Here is a 25,600-nt window from a genome sequence, read left to right on the forward strand (position 1 = left end):
ATTACAGTTTATTATTCCAATATTTCAAAGGATGTGTGATTTTAAAGATGTAGATACTCCTACCACCGACACAGACCACAGTCTCTCCATGCCACTCTAAGTGATTTCATGAATTATTGTGGCCAAAAAATTCATTATCTGGTGGCCAGGTCTCTCTCTGATAGGTCTTCTCTTAATTTAGTGAGGTTGTTCCTGAGGTGACAAATTCTTTTCCAGCTTGGTATATGATCTGCTAGAACTTTTGTCCACATGGGCTTTTTGAATGAGGGATGACTTTATGCTCGAAGTCATCACTATGGTTAGAAGAGGAACTATTCTAGTTACCTAGTACTTGTGGATGTTTGGGCATCAGCTATCATTTTACTGTATCTTAATGCTTTATTTTGCTATGCAATTCCTACCCTTTTCCCCAGCTCCCTTTATGTTCTTCTGTTTGAATATAAAGGCAGAAACTGTCTTTCTTTCTAGTTGTATTTATATTCCCAGAATTTAGTAATCCCTTAATAAATGAGAGTTGCTCAGCCAAGAAAGGCATTCTATTTTTTCTTTCCTAATTGTTATGCTTGGTATAGTTTTGTCTTTGATTATTTCCTGATCTGCATAATGGAATTGGACTAAACCATCCCTAAACCTTAACGTTCTGAGCCTATGATCATAAAAAACTGTGATCATGGGTTTTATTGCCTTTGATGTCCATAATTAGGCTTTTTTTCTTTCTTTAAATATAGTGGGAAGTAAATTGTCAGGATGTCAAGCATAATTTAATTCATTTTTGCCCTATCAATATAGGATCTCATAGTCTTTTTTTCTGTGATACTGTTAAAAAGGCAGCAAGGTGGTACAGTGCTTGGAGGTCAGGAAAGTCTTGAGTAGACAACTTAGATGGGTTCTAAATGTGTGACCCTAGACAAATCACTAAAACTTTTTCTGCCTCATTTTTTTAATCTGTAAAATGGGGATAATAATGGCACCTACCACACAGGCTTATTGTGAACATTAGCCTATCAATTGATCAACATTTATTAAGTGCCTTCTATGTTCCAGACCCTGTTCCAAAGGCTAGGAATAAAAAAAGAGACAAAAGACAGTCGCTGCCCTCAAGGAGCTTACAATCTAATGGGGGAAAGGACATGCAAACAAATATAAACAAGGCAAGCTATGTACAGCATAAATAGGAACTAACCAGGGGAATGCACTAGGATTAAGAGGGGTTTGGAAAGGCTTCTTTGTTGAAAGTTGGATTTTAACCGAGCATTAAAGTAAGCCAGGGAGGTCAGTAGTTGGAGCAGAATAGGAGGAGTGATCCAGGCATGAGGGACAGCCAAAGAGAGTGCCCAGCCCTGAGAGAGTGTCTTGTTTGTGGAATAAGACAGGAAGCTAGTAGTGTGCATGTTAGGGCACATGTAAGGTGTAAGAAGACTGGAAAGGTAGAAGGAGTCTAGGTTAAGAAAGGCTTTGAATGTCAAACAGAGCATTTTGTATTTGATTCTGGAGGCAATAGGGAGCCCCTAGAGTTTATTGAATGGGAGCAGGGGTGATATGATCGGATCTGCATTTTAGAAAAATCATTTCTGTGGCTCAATGGAGGATGGATGTAGTGGGGAGAGACTTGAAGCTGTAGACCTAGCATCAGTAGACAGTAGTCCACTAGTGTGGAGCCCAGCAGTGTGAGGTGATGAGAGCCTACACCAGAATGGTGGCAGTGTCAGAGGAGAGAAGGGAATATATTTGAAAGATGTTGCAAAGGCGAAATTGATAGACTTTGGCAATAGTTTGCATATGGGTGGTGAGAGAAATGGAGGAATCCAGGATGAGTCCTAGGTTGTGAATCTTGTGAACCTGATGGACTGAGAGGATGGTTTTGCCCTCCATAGTAACAGGGAAGGTAGGGGGGAGGTGAGGATGTTTAGGGGTAAAGACAATGAGTTCTGTTTGGAACATACTGAGTTTAAGATGCCTACTGGGCATCCAGTTCGAGATGTCTGAAAAGCCACTGGGGATATGAAATTGGAGATTGGGGCAGGATAGGTAGATCAAGACATAACACATGAAAGTGTTTTTTGCAAACTTCGAAGTGCTATGGGGATGCTTTTTATGGTAGTAGGAATAATAATGCTAATACTTTTTGCCTAATGCATATTCAGATACTTGATTTATACTTATCATATAATGCTATCATATTTTTTTTAGAGTGATAAGAGAATTTACCAAAAACTGGAGGTGAATTGTGACTAAGGTAGTTGTATTTGAGATAATTGGAATTTTTTTGGTGTACTGAGTTTTTTTTTTTTTTTTGGTGTGAAGATTGTAATGATTACATTAGGAAATAATTGCCCTGAATCTATTAAAGGTTTATTTTGGATAATTAGGTTAAGAATGAATGTTTGACATAAATTTCCAGACCCAATGAAACAATACCTTATGACTATTTGAATCAGACCTTGTAACAATGAGAAAGGATCATTTGTTCTTGTGATACTGGCTCTAGTTTAGGTATAGCTTTAGTGTTGGCCTACTAAGGAATTTTATTCTTTCACAAAAGTAAACTGGGGAAAACATATCCATGAATATCAGTTTTAAAATGGAATTCAAATTCTGATAAGTAGTCTTTTTCAGTGAAATTTATCTAGTGTAGTCAGACAATTATTCTCCTAAGATTGGCAGTTAACTTCACTATTTTCTGTAAATATTTAGTGACTTGAATTAGAATTATCAAAAGAATAAAAAGTACAATGATAATTTACCCTTACTTTGTCTTAGGATAAAGTATCCATCAAATACTTTATATCAGCTCTTACCAAATAGTTTAATAGCCTCCCACATACACACGGGACAATCTGTAGGCAACTAATCATAGCATTTGAGTATGTGGGTATGTTTGTTGGACACTAAGAAGAAAATATGTGACTGGACTCTGGTAGTTCCAAAATATTCATTCAACCAGCATTGATTAACCTTTTACTGTGTATGAAGAATTGTTCAAGATATTATAGAGAGAAAAAGGAGACGTTTTTTAAAGCTTTACATCTTATATTGTTTTTTAAGTATTCCTTTTGCTTTATAACATTTATCTACCCACTCTCTCTTTCATTTAAAAAAAAGCACCAAAATCTTTGCAACAAGTATGCATAGTCTAGTCAGTCAGTAAACATTTAAGTGCATTTATCCTAGCCATTGTGCTAAGTGCTGGGATGCAAAAGCTGCTTTCTGTCCTCAAGGAGCTTATAAACTAATGGATAGAAAACAAGCAAACAAATATATACAAAGAAGCTATGTAAAAGATACTTAGGAAATAATTAGCGGAGAGAATTAAGACTGAATGGTAAAGGCTACCTGAAGAAGATGAGATTTTAGTTGGTATTTGAAGGAACCCAAGGAAGTAGGGAGGTAGCAATGAGGAGAGAGTGTTCCAGGGATGGAGGATAGACAGTGAAAGTATCTGAAGACGAGATGGAGTGTCTTGTTTGTCGAATATCCGGGAGACCAATGTCATTGGATTGAAGGGTAGATGATGAGGAATAAACTGTAAGACCGAAAAGGTTGAGATAGAGCAAAGTTATAAAAGTTTTTGTACATCAAATAGATGATTTTGTATTTTATTCTGGAGGCAATAGGAAGCCACTGGAGTTTATTGAGTGGAAGGACAACATGATAGGACCTGTGCTTTAGAAATATCCCTATAGTGGCTGAATGGCAAATGAATTGGAGTGAGGAGACACTTGAGGCAGGCAGACCCATTGACAGGCTATAGTCCAGGAATGAGATGATGAGGGCCAGCACTAGAGTATTGGCAATGTCAGAGGAGAGAAGGGGTTGCATTTGAGAGATGTTGCATAAGATGAGATAGACAGGTCTTGGCAGCAGCTTGGGTATGGGGGCTAAGAGATAGTGAGGAATCCAGGATGACTGCTAGGTTGCAAGCCTGGGAGGTTGGTGTTACCCTTGAGGAGACAGGGAGAATTTAGAGGAAAAGATAATGAGTTCAGTATGAAGTGAAGCAAATTTTCTCATTGCCTATCTCCGAAAAGACATATCTCATTTCGCATTTTGAGTCCGATAGACTCTATCACTTCTCTGTTAGAAGGTGAGTAGTTTGAGTTATCTTTGGTCTTTTGAAATTGTGGTTTGTCATTGCATCGATAAGAGTTCTAAAGTCTTTCAAAGTTGTTTTCCTTTATACTGTTCCTGTTAGTATATAAAAGTGCTTAGTACTATGCCTGGCCCGTAGTAGGTCCTTAATAAATGTTGAATTGACTCCTGGTGATGTTCATTTCATTCTACATCATTTCATACAAGACTTGCCATGTTTCTTTGAGTAATTTCCTTTCATTATTTGTTACAGTTCAATAATATTTCATGACATTCATATACCATAATTTATTCTTTTATTGATATTCTTGCTCTCTAGTTCTTTGCTGCAACAAAAGGTGATACTGTGTTTTTGTAAATATGGGTTCTTTCCCAGTATTGCATCCCATACTGATCCTTAAGTCAGATTCATAGCATGGGTTGCACTCATCTAGATAAATAGGTAGATGATGTGAGAAAGTGACAAGAGGAGTCTAATATTGGGACTCGGGACTCTGTTACTCCCTTTTGTCACAAAGAATAGCAAATTATTGGGTTGAGTCGTTTGGAATGTTTATTCTCCTGGTTCTTTTCACTTCACTTTGTATCGATGTATAACATATCTTCCAAGTTTTCTCTGAAACTGTCCATTACATCATAATTTTTGGCACAGTTTTATTCCTTTACATTCATATACTCTAACTTGCTCAGTCATTCCCCAGTTGATTGGCACACCCTCAGATTCTGGTTGATAGCCATCATGAAAGAGCTGATGTGAATATTTTTGTGCATATGAGTCAGTTTCCTATTTCTTTGCTGTCTTTGAGCTATAAGCCCAAGAACATGCACTTTTATGACTTTTTGGGCATAGTTCTAGATTGCTTTCCTAAATGGCTAAACCATTTCATAGCCAATAGTGCTTTAGTGTGCCTGTTTTCCGTAGCCCTTCCCAACATTTGACATTTTTCGTTATTTGTCATTGTTGCCAATTTGATGGAGATGAGATATCTCAGAGATGCTTTAATTTACTTTTCTCTAGTTATTAGTGGTTTGGAGCATTTTTTTATATGGGTATTGATAGCTTGTATTTTTTTCTTTTGAAAACTGCCTGTTAATATGATTTGATAATTTGCCTTTTGGAGGAATGACTCACATTCTTATAAAGTTGAACAATTTCTTAGGTATCTTGGAAAGGATTAACTTAGGGACTTACTGTAAGGTTTTTTTAGTTGCCTATTTCCATTCTAATTTTAACTGCATTGATTTTGTTCATAGAAAACCTTTAAAATTTTACGTCATCTTTTTTTCTTCCTTGTTTGATCATCTTCCCTTATCCGTAGTTGTAAAACAGATAATTTCTTCCTCCTAATTTGCTTATAATGCCACTTTTTATGTCTTATGTAATGTGTCATTATGTAGTTTATCTTGGTGTATGGTTTGAGATGTTGGTTTGCATCTAATTTCTGCCAAACTTTTTTCCACTGTACTAAGTAGTGAGCATTTCTCTTAGTAACTGGGATCTTTGGTCTTATCTAACACTCTGCAACTGCTTTTAGAGGAATTGAGGTTGTATAGTAGCTAGAGCTCTGGAGTTGGAGTCAGGAAGACCTGGGTCCAAATTTTTTGTGAGACACTTCTCTGTGTTACCCAAGGCAGATGACTTAACCTTTGTCAAGCTTAGTTTCCTTATCTATTAAGTGAGGATAATAATAACATCTACCTCACATAGTTGCTGTGAGTACCAAATGAGATGACATATATAAAGTACTTTGCAAACCTTAAAGTGCTACATAGATGGAAACTATTTTTATTGTTACTATTTTGTATGTAGTGCTTTATGGTTACAAAATATTTTCACATTATCTCACTTGAAGGCTTTGTAAGCATTATCTGTTTATAAATGAAGGAATTGAACCTCATAGAGGTTGACTAAGGTCTCTTACATGCAGTAAATGGTACTAGTTGGTATTTAAACCCAGGTCTTGGTCCAGCGTTCTTTTCTGTTATGCTGCCAGTCATCTTGACGTTTGTCTTGCCACTGAACTTTGATGATTCTGGAGGAGACAGTGAGGCTGACGACTTTGTAAAGATCTGCTTCACTTTAGGTCCAATTCTTGCACAATTCTATACATCACCCCATGATATCATTGGTCCTCTTTGAGAACAAACGATGAACAACAACAACAGCAACAACCGGAAGACATGCTTTTGTGTTAATGGTCAAGCGTTGTATAGTGCCTTTCATAACTCTCCCTTGCCCCAGAAACACTCAGTTTTGCTTTGAGATGGTCTTGAAAGAATGCCTACATTGTCATCATCTAAAGTGATACCTGAAGATCTCTCTGTGGGTAGCATTTGGCTAAATGTTTCTCTGCCTGATGGGAGAGTACTCTTTGGTAGCCTAATGGAGACAAATCTGCAAACTTTCCTTAATCTCTCCTAGTGAAAATGTTTTTTCCTTCCTCAAATGTTCCTAAAGCCATTTGTCTGCATTTTTCATTTGTGTCCATCATACCCCTCTTTCCGTGAGTACATTTTGTATCTCTCCCAATAGAACATAAGTTCTTTTTGGGGAAGGACTGTCATTTTTTGGTATTTAGATCCCTATTGTCTGAACACAATGCTTTGAATGTGCTGAATGAATGTTTATCGAATTACATTGAATGGACAGCTAAAAGCAGGGCATATACATGAAAAAAGCAAATATGTATTTTGAGATATTCTTCTTTTTTTAAATAAGCACATTTAGAAATAGACTGGATTTAGCCAGAATCTTGAGAATGGTTAATTTTGCTATGAGAATGGCTCCAGAAAGACATTTGTCCACCCATCTTCTAGTTCAAGATGGTTTTATGGAGCAAATGAGATTTTGTGAGTTGTGTCAATGGAAGGAAAATAGTTTGTAGGGGGAGATTTTCCAACCACACACATCAACTCTGATGAAAGCTTAAAGGTTGGGAATAGAATAATTGGTTTAAGAGAGCATCTAGCAACTAGATTGTAATGTACATTGAGGCCAAGGACTGCTTTTTGTTTGTTTGGTTGGAAGGAGAAGGCCCTTCAACACCAAGCACCATCCTCTGCACATAGAATTATTGTAGTAAATTTCCTTGGTAATTGTGCAGGAAATGTGGTGGCAGCCTGGTAAAGATTTTTCTCTTGTCTATAGCTGAAGTATTCCACACAAGGGCTTTAAGGGAGGTAATAGTAGCTTATGAAAGTGCCTAGGGAAAATGATGCCATCATTTTGAACATGGGAGTAGAGAGTTGATGGAGGCAGGAAGTCCAGAGTAATATTTGAGATAATCACTGATTATGTTGCAGACTAAAATTTTTTATATAGCATATGTCATTTTAAGTAAATTAATCGAGGTTTTGATATAATGCAATACACTTAAAAATGTTCCTTTTTTTAAGGTGCACTGGATCGTTGTGTGATGGGGATTACAGCAGTCGAAATTTTGAATGCTTGTGATGAAGCAGTTCCTGCTGCAGTCGATTCTCTTAGTCATCCAGCTATTAATTTAAAACAGGCTATGACAAGACGTAGTCTTGCTGCTCTAAAAAATATGGCCCATCACAAGCTACAAACCCTTGCCACTAACCTCTTGGCTTCTGAAGCATCTGACAAAGTAAGTTTTATCTATGAATATATGAATTACTTAGTTCTCAAATTAGTAATATATTTATAGTATATTTTTGGCATTTGTCTTAGACTTCTTAATGAAAACTATTGTGAAGGTAACTCATTTTCTATGTTTCATCATAGGTTACATATCCTACATTTATTTTCTTTTAGGTGTATTTCAGACACTATTGTGAAATCTTACATTTCACTTACTTACAAAGTAGGTTCTCAATATTCTAATGCACATGACTTTTTAATATCAGTAGTAGCATTTTAGAATAGGTGACATTTCTCATTTTAACATATTTTGGCTAATGCTTAAATCTAAATTAATTTATCCTCAGGAGAGAATGTCATTTAGCAAATTCGTAAATTACCAATCATTTGTTTTAAGTCTGACATTTTGCTTTCATTAAGACCATTAATCCTAAGAACATAAGAAAATGCTTGAATTTCCCCAAGTCTGTTTGAATTTTACTTTTTACATTCCATTATAAGGAACCCAACTCAATATTTTCTTAACATAATACCTGTAATCAAGATAAAAAGTATAAATCACATTGTCTTTCATTAATTTTATAATTTTTGTTCTATAGCTTTTAGTCAGTATTCACTATGTAAGATATGCTGTGTGGCACTTTTACTGTTTTCTATCAAGAGTTGCTGTGCAGCTGTTTCTTTGGGAATGAAGGACAAGGATAGCATGGATAATTGAAATCTAGAGATAATCCCCAGACCTCATTTGAGTCAATAGTTAAAATCTCCACCTCTCTTAACCTTTTACCAGTGCTGTTAGTAAGCAGCAAAAATAACTGACTTGAATTTATAACTTTTTCCCCCATATGCTACTTATCCTCTGGAGCAAGAAATGTGAACAGTGAAATGAGTAGAAGGATTGTAATACACAAATTGAAAATTTAGCCCAGGAAAAATTGAGTTGACTACATATGAAGCATAGGTAATTTTGGATTTCCAGGAGTAGTTGGTAGTAATGCCTTGTTGCCGGTTCTGTTTCCCTGAAGTAAAACACTTGACAATTATGTTTTGTCATGATTTTTGGATTTTAGAAGTCTGAACCTTTTCTGCATCATTTTTCTTTCCTTTATCCCTAATCCTTAAGGGGTATGGAAGAAGCCCTAACTTAAACTAGTTTCTCATAACCGCATTTTCTTTGAAAGAGCCACACAGATGCCTATTGGAACCCTGATTTATATGTGACATGGTTTGTAAACCATTAATAATAGTAATCGATTTGGACATATGACATTGTTTTAAGTTTTCTCTGATATTTAACTTTGAGATATTTTGTTGAAAGACAGGCATATAATGTTTATTTTCAAATATAAATAACTTTCTTCAGGTTATCCTCTGGAAACAAAAATATAGAAAAATCATTATACAACCAGAAAGTTAAAAAAAATTATACAGTAACATTTACAAAAGTCTTTTATAGGTAGTCATGGTCCATTATGTGATTTTTACAGTCTTGTTTGTCCCAGTTTTAATAGCACACTTTATAGTGCAATTAGTGATAAAAGCACCAGATATCAGAGACACTACACTTATGTATTGTAAAATATATTGCTTGTGAACATACTCAGTCCTGTGTAACAGTGGTAATTGTTGCCTAGCCTACCAGGAAAACAATTATAGGAAGGGAAAAAGGCTTAAGAAGCTGAGGCTGCAAAAGGATAATCACTTTATGAAAAATGTATGCTGAAGGGACCATTAGGGATTTTGTTCACTGTTTGCTCGTGTTCAGATTATGCGTCTTTCTTAGAGAAATTGCAGAAATGAGCCATCCTTTGGATGACATTAGTTTTCTGATCCTGGGAAAAAATGTACAAAAAATAAGAGCAGAATTCCTAATCTGAAAAAAATGACCAAAAGTCTACTAGTGTGGTGGGTTTCTTTTCAAAATGCAGCGTTTTCTAATATAAAATTATGAATATCATTGGAGGTCCATATCCATTTTGTATATCATTAATAACCTGATTTTTACTCATTGCAATAGAATTCTCAGCTGTTAGTCATGAATATTTTATGTAAGTAATGTTGTTAATCTCTTTGGATATAGATAGTTACTTTATACACAAAAGACAAATAAATAATGTCCTGGCCACCAGTTTTTTTTTTAACCAGAAGATAATAGATTAAAAAATGGAATTACCATTGTTTACTGCAAGTTTAGGCAGCACAGTGGATAGAGTGCTGGAGCTCATCTTTGGGTGAGTTCAAATCTGGCCTGAGATACTTACTAGCTGTGTGACCCTGGGTAAGTCACAACTCTGTTTGCCTCAATTTCCTCATTTGTAAGGTGAGCTAGAGAAGGAAATAGCAAAGCACTCTGGTATCTTTGCTAAGAAAACCCTGAATTGGGTCAGGAAAAATTGGACATGACTGAAATGCAACGACAGCACTGTAAACTTACATTTTTCTTATTGAATGAGTCTTTCTAATGATAAGGCAAGAAATTGTTTTTATTAAATGATTATTGTGTGCAAGTCACTGTGGTAAGCAGTAAGGATACAAAAATACAATCAAAGAGACTCTCTGCCCTCAAGGGGCCCACATTTTAAACAGGAGGAGTCACACAAAACAGAGCCAGAAAGGGTAGGGTAGGAAATGTACATGTGAGTGGTCATGGTGGTCAAGTCCTTGTGTCAAAAGCAGAACTAGGAGGAGAATGAAGGATAGTTGGCCTGGTTTCTTCCCAAATGGAAGCACCAATTCACCAGTGAGGAAATTCACCAATGAGAAAAGGGGGCTGAAGAGGTGGAGGTAGGTTCCAAGGTGAAAAGGTCCTGTCCTGGGTAAAGTTCTAGGATAAGGGGCCAGCTGTGGAATTTGGTGGCAAAGTCCTGAGAGCTAGAAACAGAGCTAGGAGGTCATTCTATGATCTCTGGCATACAAAAGAACTGTGTCTTTCCAAGTTCATTTTAAGATAATATTTTGATATCTAGAATTAATTTTCCTGTAGAAATACATTGTGATATGAATCCTAGGCAAGCTAAAAACACCTCACTTCATTCATAAATATCTGAAATATTTCATTGAAGTCCTACTTCACTGACTTTCTCTGGCATAGAAGTAACTCTGGCTTTGTGAAGACTCTTCCCTATCATATAAAGAAGTGCTTCTAGTACAGGTCTGACAAAAGACTGTGTGTTTGCTGTCTGATTACACACTGAGTAAATCTCTGAGATTTATATCCTCATAGGGCTTGGTACATAGGAGATGATTGTTTTTCTTCCCATTAATGTTGTAATCATAGAAAATGCTCTAGCTCTGCTTATTTCACTCTGCATCAATTCATACAAGTCTTCCCAAGTTTCTCTGAATTCTTCATATTTGTCATTTTTTTGTATCACAATAATATTCTATTGCATTCATGAAACACAATTTTATCTAAGGTAAAGCATGAAAATAATCCCTGGAGAAAGTATTTCCACTGATTAAGGTCTTTGAAGAATTTGCTAAAATATTTTGGAATATGACCTGATGACCAGTTTGCCAGAGAAGTTCTCTGGGAAAAGCTTTTCATGTGAAGGATATTGAATGAAGATCTCACTTCAAGAAAGTGTGGAGAGCAAGTAAATGTTTGCAGTGATTTTTAAGAGTGTGAAGTATCACTAAGTTCTAGCAGAAGATCTACAGCAGACTGCCCTGTATTTATGGGAGAACATAGTCAAAAGTCACCCAGTATGAGGCAGCATGGAAGGGTCTTAGCTGCATTATTGGAGAGAGTGTCAACATTGGTTTTTTTATTCAGCAAGTATGTTGTTAGGCATGTAATATGTGCTAGGCTGTGGGAAATGCAAAGAAAAATGAAAAATTCCATTTTCATGGAGCTTTGTGTTCTGTAGGAGTGATCATTGATTCATTAGACTATTTAGATCAATGTCTTGAACTAGGAAAGTGATTCTCTCACTGTTCTCTTCTCTAGGCAAACTGCATCTGGATTATTGTGTTCAGTTCCGGGTAGCACATTTTAAGAAAGACATTTAAAAGCAAGATATTGTCCTAGGCAGAGCAATCAGGATTGGCTAAGGTCTAAAGATCATATAATGTGAAGATTGCTTGAAGGAAATGGGAATGTTTAGAGATTTGTGGGGGATGTTATAAATATTTTCAATTATTTGATGGATCATTACATGAAATGGAATTAGCCTTTTTCTTTCATGGCTCCTAATGCAGAACTAGAAGCAACTAGGCTGGAGTTACTTAAAGGCAGATTTTGACTTTGGATAAAGAAAAACTTCCTGACCTTTAGAGCTATCTCATTTAGAGGTGATGGATAACCTTGGGAGGCACTGAATTCGCTCCCACTGGATGTCTTTAAGCAAAGGTTGGATAACCACTTGATAGGTGTGTTGTAGAGGGGGTTCAAAGTTATTAGGCTGGTAGGTCTCTGGGTTTAGCTCTCGGTTTACATAAGCTCTTGTCTATTTACAGTGAAGAACATAGTAGTATAAAATAATACTGTTGCACGTGTTGAATCCTTCATCAGTATTGTGGGCTAAGTAGACCTTTTACACTGGTCTGAGAAGCTGTCACTTAAAAATATTTGTTTTTAGGAGAAAATATGTTTCAAGTTCCAATCTGTGATGTTTGGAAAAATATGTCTCTCACAGAGTAGTTCATAGTCTCTAAGGGGAGGAGAATCATACCAATGGAGCCTTGAAGTCAAGAAAATCCCTTTTTCCCACTCTCTTTCCAGTCTTAACAGGGGTATAGATTGGAATAGGATATAATGGGATCATTAAAGAAGGGAAAAAGGGAGAGAGGGAGGGAGGGAGAGAGAGAAAGAGAGAGAGAGAGAGAGAGAGAGAGAGAGAATGAATAGCTGACATTTGTATATAGATAGTGCTTTAAGTCTGCATAGCTATTTATATAGATCATTTCATTTTAGCCTCACAACAATCTTTGAGATTGGTGCTATTATCCCCATTTTGTAGCATTTTTTATATTGTTATGTACTCTTTTAGGTAGCTTGATGGCACAGTGATTAAGGCACTGGACCTGGAGTCAGAAAGATCTGAGTTCAGATCTAGCCCTTAGACATTTATTAGGACTGTGGCTTTGGGCAAGTCATGTAACCTCTGCCTCGATTTCCTCAACTGTAAAATCAGGATAATAATAACACTCACTTCACAGGATTGTTATGAGGATCAAATGGGACAATATTAGCAAAAAGTGCTTAGCAAAATGCCTAGCATACAGCAGGTGCTATATAAATGTTAGCTGTTATTATTATTACTGAGGAAACTGAGGCATAGAGTGATTAAGTCAGTTAATAAATAGAAGGAAAGTGGATCCTTAGTTACTGGGAGAATGGCTGAACAAATTGTGTTTCATGAATGTAATAGAGTGTTATTGTGCTACAAAAAAATGACAAATATCAAGAATTCAGAGAAACTTGGGAAGACTTGTATGAATTGATGCAGAGTGAAATAAGCAGGGCTAGAACAGTTTCCATGATTACAACACTAATGGGAAGAAAAACAATATTTAAAGACTTCAGAACTCTTATGAATGCTATGTGAAATCAGAGGACTTTGGTGAACTATGCCTCCTGCCTCTCAGCAGAGAGATGATACCCCATAGGTGTGGAATAAAGTATATATATGGCCAGTGTATTTATATTTTGCTTGAATGTACTTATTTGTTGTGAAGAGAGATCCAAATAAAGATATAGGTCATTAGAAAGTTACAATGAGGCAAAAAAAGAGCATTAATAAAACTGTCATTTAGAAAATCTTGGAGGTAAATGGAAGGAGAAAAGCTGATTTGGAAGGCATAGCTGAGTTGAGGGAGTTTTTTTCTTTTGGGGGAGCCGATTTGAATTTTTTTTCTAGGTAGAAGAGAAGGAAGCAGGATAGAATAGATAGGTTCAAAGATTAAGGAAAGAGAGGACCTAATTGTTGTAATTTGGTCCTGCAGGTGCTAGGAGAGAATGAAATTAAGGATACAAGTGAATAGGGATTAATGACAACACAGGCATTTTGGGAGCTATGGCAATCCATATCTGATACTATTGATCTTTTCAATTGAGTAGGGAGATATCTGAAGGTTACCTTTTTTTTTTTTAAGTAAAGTAAGAATCTATGCTACCTGCAGAGAAAGGGGGGGCGGGGACAAGTTATGATTAGGAATTTGAGAGTTTAAACGATTTGGAGGGAATGTTCTGGAGAATACAGTAGGGAGTCAATTTAGGTGAATAAAGAATCGTTGAGCAGTATTTTGGTTCCATTTTGGTTTAAAGATTCTAAATTTGTAGAGAATTAGTTGGTTCAGTTTCAAGACTCCAGCTGTACTTGTCTGCCCAGAAAAAGTAATTGAGAAAGCTAGCTAGCAATGGGGTTAATCCTGGGCTGGCAATGTGCAAGGCAAACTACCTCAGGAAAAAAAGGAGGGACAGGTTTCCAGAGTCTTGGAGCCCATTGAAGTGGGTTTACTAAGGTTGGTTTTACTTCCTGGATAAAGAAGGAAAATCAGAGAGGTGCTGCTGAATTGTGGAATAGGTGAGATAGAAGAATGGGAGAAAGGAATGACAGTGTCAAGGATCTTGGATTTGGAGAAGTTTCTAATGATGATCCCAGAGTATTATCATAATCTGTATATCTACCCTATTGCCTACCACAGAATTCTGTATACTATTAAATGAATGAATTAAAGATGTGGTCTATCCAGTGCATGGCTGTGCTTTTAAGTCCCTTAAATGAAATAGAAATGCACTCCAGTCCTACATTGCTAATTGTCTGTTTAATATCCCTACCTGGATATATTGTTGACATTTCAAACTCAACATATCCAAATTGGAGCTCATCTTTCCCCCTTAAGCCCCACCCCTTTTCCAAGCTCTCCTGTTTCTGTTGGCATTATCATCTTTCCATTCATCTAGGTCTTCAACCTCCGTCATGTTTGACTCATTCTTTTCTCTCACTACATATCTAATCAGTTGACAAGTTTTATAGATATTTCTTGCACAGTATATCTTGGATTCATCCCTTTCTAGCCACTCGCAAGCCCACTATCCTATTTTAAGCCCTTACCAGTATTTCCTGGACTATTGCAGTGGGTCTCATTGCTTTCAGTTTCTCCTTTTCCATTCATCACACAGGTGCTAAATTTTTCTTCTTAAAGCACAAACCTGAGTAAGTCATTACCTTGCTCAAAAATCCTTAGCTCCCTATTGACTCTTAGGAAATAAAATACAAATTGAAGCATTTGGAATTTAAAATTCTTTACAGTTTGGCTCCAGCCTACTTTTCCAGACTTAGTTCTCATTACTTCTTTTCACACTTTCTATGTTGTAACCAAGTTAACCTTGCTGCTTTACAAATTTGTCATCCTAAATGTTCTGTCTTTATCTTTGCCTTAGGCTGCACATCTCTACCCCTTATTATAATTAACTTCCTTCATGTCTCAGCTCAGGTACCACCATACCACCTCTGAAGAGAAGCTTTTCCTGATCTCAATTTTTAGTGCTCTTGTCTCTTTCAAATTATTTTTTATTCATGTATTTGTATATGTTTTGTAACATCCTTTAGACTGTGAGTTCCTTAGGGAGAGGATCTGCTTTTAATTTTTGTATCCCCAGCAGAGCACAGTGCCTTATAGTACTAGTATATTAGAAAGATAATTAATTAGGATTTTGAAGACACTAAGGGTAATGGCAGGGTCTAGGATAAATAGGAGAATTTCAGGTCAGATGCTGAAGTCTTATGAGGAGGGTCACACAGTGTCTGGAGTTTGGTAAGCATGGGGTTGATGAGGTCGGGAGCGTTGTTATGGTATGAGAATCCTTTCTTGTTACTCAGATCAAGAAAGAAAAAGCAATGACAAAATTGGAAAATCATCAGGATGTCTTATCATTGTCTTATATATCTCACTTTATTGCTTCATTAGGAAAGAGACCAGGAAGATGAAGGGGCTATATTCTAAAAGGTCAGTAGGTTTGTCCTCTGTATGATTAGTGTGGAAAAAGCAATTTAGGAGTCAAGTCCTACCTAGTAAGAACATCCTGTCTGCCTTCTCTTTGCAAAATTAAATCAGCACAAGCACTTCAAATTATTTTAATTGAGAATTCTAATTTCCCAGAGAAAGGGGAGTTTTTTATAGGGGGGCAATTAAAAAACAGAGGGTATGACTTTGTGGATAGTAAACTGGACTTTTCAAGTGACCTGACTGCTTATGTCTTTCGGTGAGAATAACTGTTTGATACTATACTTCAGAACTATGGTAAGCATATGTGAAAATAGTATGCACATAGTAGATTGTTCAGTATGTTATTAATCTGTTTAAATACAGATTTAAGTTTTCTAGAACCATTTTCCAAATCATTAAGTTCAATATCACAAACTTTAATTATGCAGATGCTTTGTGAAATTCGTTGTGCTACTTGTTGGGGTTAGAAAATATAGTCCATGCCCTTAGATAGTTTGCAGTCTATTACTTCAGGCTCTTCTTGTCTCTTGACTGTTGTAGTTGCCTTCCAACTGGTCTCCCTACCTGAAGCTTCTTCCCACTTCAATCTATCATCCACTCACCTGCAAAAAAGTTGATTTTTCGAAGATGTAGTTGTGACTATGTCATTCTCCTTCTCAAGGAGCTCCAATAGCTCCCTGTTATCTTTAGGATCAAATATAAACACTTTTGTCTGGCATTTAGATCTCTCCACAGCATGGCCCCTTCCTGCCTTTCCAGTATTCTCATATTTTACTCTCTTCCATGTACTCTAAATACAGAAGTTTCTCAAACATGGCAGGCTCTTCTCCATATCAGCACTTTTGTATGTCTGTCCTCCTTACCTGGGATGCTTTACTTCCTCACCGCTATCTCTTAGTTTCTCTGACTTCCTTCAAAACGCAGTTCAAATTGTACCTTCTGTAGAAAGCCTTTTCCAGTCCTTTTCACTCCTGCCAAGTTCCTAATAGCATCCCTTCTCAGATTACCTTCTATTTCCTCATTATATGTCTTATGTGTGTATAGTTGTTTACATGTCTTCACCCATTAGAATATGAAATTCCTGAGGACATGGGCTACGGATTTTTTTTTTGCCTTTGTGTTCTAGTACTTAGCTGAATGCTTGGATCACGGTAAACTCTTAAAATTCTTTTTCATTTGGGGGAAAATTACATATATGCAACTATGTATAATCCAAGTTTGTGTGTAATGGGGGTAAAGTAGCAATCTAGACAAAGTACTCTGGATAAATTTGAGGAGAAAGAGAGAACCCTTTTATCTGGGGAAAAGGAGATCCAGGAAGGCTTAATAGCTTAGAACAGATCTTTGAACATGTAAAGGCTCATAGGCTGCCATTGTCTTGACATATAAAACTTCTTAGTGGTTTACTAAATCGCTTGTAGCTTCAACATCCATTTGTAAGATACCATAAGAAGAAGGCTAAAATTGGAAAAGAAGTCTTATGGCGTCTGAGTCATGTGAAGATAGTTTTTGTTGACTTTACCACCAGAAAACAATGAGGAGCCTTGAGAGATCTTGAAGCTATACTATTATATAGTTATTGATCACAGTTTTCTTGCTCCCAAAATAACTGTAGTGGCTATGAGAACTAGCAATTCTATCAAATTAACTTAATTCCTTTTATGTTAGGATGAATTACAGTAAGAGGAGAAATTAGGGCAAAGTTGTGTGATTCTATCCCAAATGTTGACATTTGTCAGGAAACTGAGACCATGTTCTATATCTATGTCTCTCAGATTGTGGAGCCCAGACCCTGTGAGGTTATGCACACCACTTTCTTTAGCACTAACAAAGTATGGCATATGACTTATATAATGTCTCACACATATATCTACTTCTATTTTTTAAATGAATGAAAGCATTACTATGATTAATAAAATAGGACTTTATTTAAAAGAATTACTTCATAAGAACTTTTTGCCATTATCTATTTTTAAAACAAATTTTTATACTATAACTACTGTATATTTGATGTCCATGAAATTTTTGATTATGTAGAAGGGTTCCCGGTTTGAGAAAAAGGTTGGGAAATACTTAACCTTTCTAGACATTTCCTCAGTTCCATGGCTTTATCTCAGCTTCTGTCAGATAGCAAAGCCTTGGCTATTTGTAACCTTTAAGGAATGACCTTTCTGAAATGGATTGTGTGCTTATCTGAATTGTTGGACTATATGGAATATTAATTGAATATTTTCTTTACAATTTAATCATTGTTATAAACACCAGTCATGATGTTTTAGGTATAGCTAGAGGTGCAGATGACAATTTTTGTCTTTCTTATCTTTTACTTCTCTACCAAATTTTTACTTCTCTTTCTTTTGGCTTTCATTGTACTGTAATCTTTAGGTTTTCTTCCTACTTCTCTGACTGTTCCTTCACTGTCTTGATTTTTTTTTCCTCCTGCCCACTAAATGGCAGGTTTTCTGTTTTTTATCTTCTCTTCTCTCTAAACCCTTCCTGTTTTGGTGTCAGCATTTTCTCCTGTGGATAATTCCAAATCTTTATCTCTACTCCCGGATTCTTTTTGTAAGACCCTTTGTTGGATATTTACATGTAGATATTTCATTATCATTTCACAATCAAGATGCCCCAAACAGAAATTATCTTCTTCTTATGTTCCCTTTTCTTAATTCCCAGTTTCCTTTACTGATACCAGCATCCTCTCAGGTTTGAAATCTTGCATGATGTTTAACTTTTTCAAACACTGCTTTCCCACATGCCATTTCTACCACTATAATGTTATTTATGTTTATCCCCTGAACTCTAGGTTAATGGGAAGAGAGCTATGTTTGGAGTTAGAAGACCTTGCCTTGAATTTTGTTTTTGATATTACCAGTAATCCTCTTTTGGACTGGTTTTCATCAGTAAAATAAGAAAGTTAGACCATGTAATTCTTGGTCCCTCTAGCTCCAAGTCCTATATTATGCTGTGCTTTGTACCTTTATCATTTGTTTCCTCTCTTTGGAATGTTCTTCCTCTTTATCTATGCCTATCAGATTTCTAACCATCTTTCAAAGACCATTTCAAATTTTATTTCCTCCATGATAACTAACCTCATTCTCTTATTTAGAAGTAATTACTGCATTGTGCTATGAACTATACTTGTTTGTATGCATTTACATCTATTATCAAATTATTTAACTGTAAGGATTGCTATTAGCCAGACAGAATTCCTTGAGCTAGAGTAGGAGATAATTACTGTTGTGATGAACTTCTTAAAGAAATTTTTTTTTCTTTTGAAGTTTTTGACATATTTTTCTCTCATTTTCTATCATGTAGTAACCTTGACTGTCAAGTTTATGATCTCAAACCATGCTGTAAATGGATAGTATATAACTGATTTTTAGAAATTATTAAGAGCATTTAGACTTAAGGTGCATAGATGAACCGTAGCAAAATGGTTACTTTGTTTCATTATGATGTTAATTTAAAAAATTTTATTTCCCCCTGGAAATGCAGTATCAGACATACACTATGCCTAGGTAAAAATTTAAAATGCTTCAGAATGTGTATGACAGATTGTCAAAGAGAAAGTTCCTTTTCTGTCTCAGATAAATCAACTGGTAGTTTTCTGAGAAAAGAGGAGTCCTAGCAGGGTTTAAGGCTGTAACTCTTCAAGTACCAGGTTTCACCAGGCTTTGTGCATAATATTTCACATTCTTATGTGGGAACTTAAAATTATTTCTCAACAGTTCGGTTGAGGTGTAAATGTATTGATGATTCTGATAAGATATGTGACCAAATATTGAGTTTCTCTCTTTTTTAAAAGAGCAATTTATATCTTCTAAATCACTAAAAAAGTAAAGCATTATTATATAGTGTGGAGGGGACATCTTTCTTTTTCTCCTAAACTGTTTGTTGTCCAAGCTCAAAAGTTAAAAAGAATTAGATAATTATTTTTAGTATATTCATTTTAAGATATGAAACATTAATTTAAAAAATAATGTAATTCCCTGTTTAAGGCTTTACCAAAGCTTACTGCATGAGTTAGTGCTGTTTGGATTTAGTGCTGAGTTTGGTGGGACTTGAGGTCTTTATGGTTTAACATCTTTTAAATTTAAATAATTTAGCTATGCCTATGAAAGACATTCTCTCTTCCCCAACACCAATCAGAGAAGTTTTTAAAGCAATATCTAAGAACAAGAATTTTATATTCGTGTGTTGCCGTTTTTTCTTTATTCTTTTCTTCTTTCCCTCTCTTTGCTGTCCTAAAAATTAGTTTTCTTTTGACATTGCTGTCTTTTGAAAATATCATCTTGTTTTCTTCTCCTTCCTTACTGAACTTCTAGGAAGTGCCATCTTCCCTTCCACTATTAACTTATTAATAGCCTTCAGTGAGAATCCCATCTTCACTCTTCTCTTCACATTGTTCTTTCTTAAGTCTAGAAGAACCTTCTTATTGTTGAATTTTGTTTTTCTGTCTTTTTTCCCTTTGTCCTTTTGGTAGCAGTAGAAACTATTGGCCACTTCTTCCTTCTTAATACTCCCTCTTCCTTTGAACCCCATTGAACTCTATTGTTGTGGTCCTCTTACCTCTTTAATCACTTTTATTCTTGTGTTTCCTTTATCAATTCCACTTCTTCCACCTGACTTCTAAATGCAGTTGTCCCTCAAGCCTTCATACTTTGCCCTCTTCCTTTTTCTTTTGCAAGTGACTTTATTTACTCCCATAATTTCAGTGCTCACATCGGTGTAGATGATCTTCATGCTTTATAGTAACCCTCTCTCTTTCCTAAGCTTCTCTCTTAAAATTTCAATTGTCCATCAGTATCTCTAGTGAAGTGTCCTACAGGCATATTGATCTGGACAAAACTCATCATCTTCCCAGCTCTAAAACGGTTCCTTCTCTCAACTTCCCTATTTCTTTTATTAATATCATAGTTCTCCCAGTCTTCGATGTTGAAGATTTTGAATTATTTTTTACTTTTTTGTGTCATTCTACATTTAATCATTTGCTATGTCTTAATGGTTTTATCATGACAGTATTTTATGTATTTGTTCTTTGCTTTTTTTTCTGCCACCAACCTGGTTTGGGCCCTTATTCCCCCTTATCTGGTCTTCCTGACTTTGTTCTTTTGTGATTTCAATCCTTTCTACATATTGCAGCCAGACTTTTCTGTCTAATGAATAGATCTGACCACATCTTCCCATTACATGAAAAGAAATAAACATCTTCAGTGACTTCTCATTGCTTTCATAATAAATTATAAATTCCTTACTTTGTCATTCATAGTATTCTACATTATTGGTCTGTCTTTATTGTTTTGTTGCATATTCACCCTCATGCTGTTATTGCTAAGCTTAAATACTCATCCTTTGCCAATTGTGTCTCGACCTTTCCTTCCTCCATCTCTTTCTTTGTACTTGTACTTCAAGAACCAGTTCAAATATCTCCCCCTTTTTGAGGGAAACCTTCCCTATGCTCTCGTATTCCCCAAGATGGAAGTTCTCTCTCCCTTCTCAATGTTTAGACCTTCCTTGTGCATTTATAATTTGGATTATACTTATCTATTTATCTTAACCCTCCTGGATCACAGACTCCTTGAGGTCAACGTCTGTGTCTTATCTCATCTTTCTGTCCTTAGTGCCTTGAACATATATTTACGGGATGTATGACCTTGAGCACATGTGTTAGTGTCTTTGAGTCTTGTTTCTCATTTGTAAAATGTGAATAGCAATATTCAAACTACCTTCTACCCAGGATTGTTGGGGTAAATATTTTGTAAATTATTTAAGGTGCTGTGTAAATGTGAGCCTTCCTTTTAATGTTAATAATCAGTAAAATTGGAATTGAAAAAAATTAACTGATTCGTGACAGTTCATGTTCTGTCTTGTGGTTAGTTACTTTGTTTGCTTTTTTGGTAATCTGGCAGTAGTTTATGATTATTGCAAAAAGGGAATCGTAGAATGTCATACAGGATATCTTTTATATTTCCATCTAACTCTATCAATCTTCACTTTTGTTCATGTAACAACTGTGGTAATTGTTGTTACTGAGTCTTTTGTGGTTCAGAGAACCACTTGCAAGGAAAATCAAGAAATGATTTAGACAGTTTATATGTTATTAAACGTCTAGCTTGTGGAAGGCACAATTATTCTCAATGCTGGGAACACAAAGACAAAAGAAAAATCCTTGCCTTTATGGGCCTTACATTCTCCCTGGGGATATGGTGTGTACACAAGCAGAACATACAAAATAACTTCAGAAAGGAAAGAACACTAACAACTAGAGAGTTTGGAAAGGCCTTTTGTTACAGGTAGCACCTGAGCCATGCTTCGGAAGAAGCTAGGATTTGCCTGAGGTGGAGATGAAGATGGATTTCAGACATGGGAATCACCTGGGCAGAGGCGTTGAAATAGAATGTCATGCACATCTAGTTCACAGCATGAAATAAAGCTGGAAATGTAAATAATGGCAAGATTGTGTTGTTGTTTGGTCAGTTATTTTTCTGTGACCCTGTTTGGAGTTTTCTTGGAAAAGACACTGGAGTGGTTTGCTATTTCCTTCTTCACCTCATTTTGCAGAGGAGAGGCTGAGTGACTTGCCCAGGGTCACATAACTCATAAGTGTCCGAGGCCAGATTTGAACTCGGAAAGATGAGTCTTCCTGATTCCAGGCTAGGCACTCTATCCATTGTGCCACCCAGCTTCCCCAAGATGGTAAGATTTTAAGCAAGATTAGAGAAGACTTTAAATGACAGAATGTGAAGTTAATATTTTATCTTAGAGACAGTAGGAAGCCAACAAAGCTTTTTGAGTAAGGGAATAATATGGTTAAATCAGTGTTTTATGAATAGGAGAGATTATGAAGGATTAAGCGAGGGTATAGATAATGTAATTGAAGAAGTGGGTGGATTCAAGACATGTAGATCGAGAATAGATAACGCTTTGTATAACTGATTTGATATAGAAGGTGAAGCAGAGGGAAAAAGCAGGGATATGAACCCTGGTGACTGGGAGAATGGTGATGCTCTCAGTAGAAATGGATAAGTTTAGGAAGGATTGGGTACTCCTAGTGAAAGAGAGGGATAGATATTCAGAGATGTGGATAAGGAAAAAGAGGGTAAAAATCTGGAATTAGTTAGAAATCTCAGAAGGCTTACTGTTCACAGATACCATCGCTATTCATTCATCAGTGGAGATAAGTTCTTCTTATAGACATAAACATCCTATGTTAAGGTTGAACCTATCAGTCCTGTATGCTGCCTGTAATCACATCAACATCATTCTCACTAAGTAGGAGTTTTGATTGGGAGTGTAGGGAGGAGGAGCGAAAGAGATTGACATTTGACAGCATGGCTTGGACTGCTGCTGTGAAATGATGCATTTGTGTTGTAAGGCATCCCTCACTTAATTTGGAGAGGGCCTTTAGAACCTGGTCATTGTTCAGTGCCTTTAGTAGGGAAACAGTTTGCATGGGGAAAAGCTCAGAACAGTGTTTCTGAAACCCAGCGTTGAGATTTGTGGGATGGGGTGGGAAGTCACCAGGAAGGGGGCTTCAACAAAGAGAACTTAGACTGGTTCTATGATGAGAAGGCCTGGTTTCCTATCCCATTTTTGATGCTTAATATCCCTGGGACCAGAGACAATTCATTGAATCTCCTCGAGCTTCAACTTCTCATCTGTAAAATTAGAGGTTTAAGCTAGATAGCCACTGAGGCCCCTGTCAGTTCTAGATTTATGATCCTATGAATTCCTAGACATTTGATTTGCCTTTTTCTGTTACACAATCACCTTATTTGTTTCTAGTTCTGTTACTTTGGATTGATTAGAACTAGTACGAAATTGTTTCATAGCCGGGGGTGGGCATACCAGTTATTAGAGTAAAGTATATATGTTACCTAGAAATTTTATAATTCTTTTTTTCTTAGAAGTTCACAGTATTTTCAGAATATCAGTTTGAGGTAGATAGAGGAGTCTAATGACTAAGGTATTTATTTGCCTAATGGCACAAACAGAAGTTCATAGGAACCTCAGACATCATCTAGTCATTTCATAGATGACAGAACTAAGTCCTGGAGAGCCCAAGTATTTTGTTTAAGAGCCAGTAAGTGGCAGAGCTTGGATTTGAATCCAAGGTCTCTAACTGTAAATCCAGTGCTCTTACCCTATGCCAAGTTAGTTATATCCTAACCCAATCTATTTATATCCAATCCTAATTTCTCCCTTGAATTCCAATCCCACACAATTAATTTGTTCATTTTACAATAGATGGTGACATAAAAGTATTGCCATATATATTGAAGGTAGTAATGGAAAATTATAGTTCAAGTAGAAGCTATAAGGAAATGAAAGAGGTATGATTTTAAAATTATTATTCGCTATCAAGTATCAATGTCTTCATCAGTAGACCAATGATTAGCAACAGTCCATTGCAACGAAAAGGACAGCAACAATGTGCTACAGGAGGAAAAAAATGTTGGTTGGCTTAGAATGCAGTTGAATCTTGCTAGTCATCTTTCCCTTGATGTCTCATAGTTGTTTTAGATTCAACATGTTCAAACACATCTGATGATCTACCCCACTTCCCCAGATGATTGCTTGCTTTTTCCTTATGGAGTACCATAACATCCTTCCATTCACTCTGGTTCACAATCTCAACATCACTCTGGCTCTTCTCTGTGCCTTTCCCTTATCTAGTCAGTTGCTAAGTTTTATGGGTTCTACCTCCATAAATTTTGCCCTCAGTCACCTTCTTTTCACTCACATGGCCATCACCCTATTTTAGCCCTTCAACACTTACCCTCCCTTCTGTCACCCCACTCCTGCCCCCCTTATCCCTTTCCCTCTTACTTTCTTGTAGGGCACGATAGATTTCTATACCCCATTGCCTGTATATCTTATTTCTCAGGTGCATATAAAAACAATTTTTAACATTTGTTTTTAGAACTTTGAGTTCCAGATTCTCTCCCTTCTTCTCTCCCCATCCACCCTCATTGAGAAGGCAAGCAATTCAATATAGGTTATACGTGTGTAGTTATGAAAAACATTTCCATAATAGTCATATTGTGAAAGACTAACTGTATTTCCCTCTATCCTGTCCTTCCCCCCCCATTTATTCTATTTTCTCCTTTGACCCTGTCCCTTTTCAAAAGTATTTGCTTCTGACTACCCCCTCCCCCAATCTGCCCTCCCTTCTATCATTCCTCCTCCTTATCCCCTTCCCCACTACTTTCCTGTAGGTTAAGATACCCAATTGAGTGTGTATGTTATTCCCTCCTTAAGCCAAATCCAATGAGAGTAAAGTTGACTCATTCCCTTTCACCTCCCCCCTCTTCCCCTCTGTTGTAACAGGTTTTTCTTGCCTCTTTTATGTAAGATAATTTACCCTATTTTATCTCTCCCTTTCTCTTGAGGCATCCCTTTTACAATACTCTTTGATTCATCAGCTGATTTAATATTTGTCTCTGGTAGGAAAATAGTCTGAATCTGTTTGGGGAACTCCTGATATGAAAACTTCCACTGATACAGGTTGACAAACTGTCACCTCTGAAACTTATCATCTTAGAGAGTTATTTGGGGCCCTGAAGGGCCAAGTGACTTGCTGATGTTCTCAGAGCTAGTGTAACAGGCAAGACTTTAAGTCTGTCTGACTCTGAGTGGCCCACAAACCTCCATGCCCTGCCATGAAGTGACTTTTTGTGAAAACCGCTTCCCTTAATGAAAACCAAAGAGTAAATGAAATGATCTTTCCAATGATTAGATCATACCTACTTTTAGCATTCTGCCTAAATCTTGCCTCTGTTTTGTTTTGAGAATTAATTGATTACATCCAGTTCCAATTGAAGTTCATTTATAGAAAGAATTCATTTAAAAATGTATTCTTAGTGACTCTTAATAACAGCAGTAGAACAGCAGAGGGCACCAAATATCCATCCCTATTTTACTGTTGTACATTTTCTTGATAGTCCTGTT

At 36.4% G+C, this 25,600-nt stretch overlaps 1 protein-coding gene across 2 annotated transcripts in view; it reads left to right on the plus strand.

Annotated features, from left to right (window-relative positions):
* The window catches only part of WDR7 (WD repeat domain 7), a 489,834-nt gene that overhangs the window by 103,446 nt on the left and 360,788 nt on the right, over positions 1-25,600 (plus strand). For both annotated transcript variants that reach the window (XM_036757317.1, XM_036757326.1), the window contains exon 14: positions 7,486-7,700. In XM_036757317.1, the coding sequence (XP_036613212.1) occupies positions 7,486-7,700 (215 nt within the window). The remainder of the gene's footprint in view (positions 1-7,485; positions 7,701-25,600) is intronic.

This window comes from Trichosurus vulpecula, chromosome 1 (genome assembly GCF_011100635.1).
Source record: "Trichosurus vulpecula isolate mTriVul1 chromosome 1, mTriVul1.pri, whole genome shotgun sequence".
NCBI lineage: Eukaryota > Metazoa > Chordata > Mammalia > Diprotodontia > Phalangeridae > Trichosurus > Trichosurus vulpecula.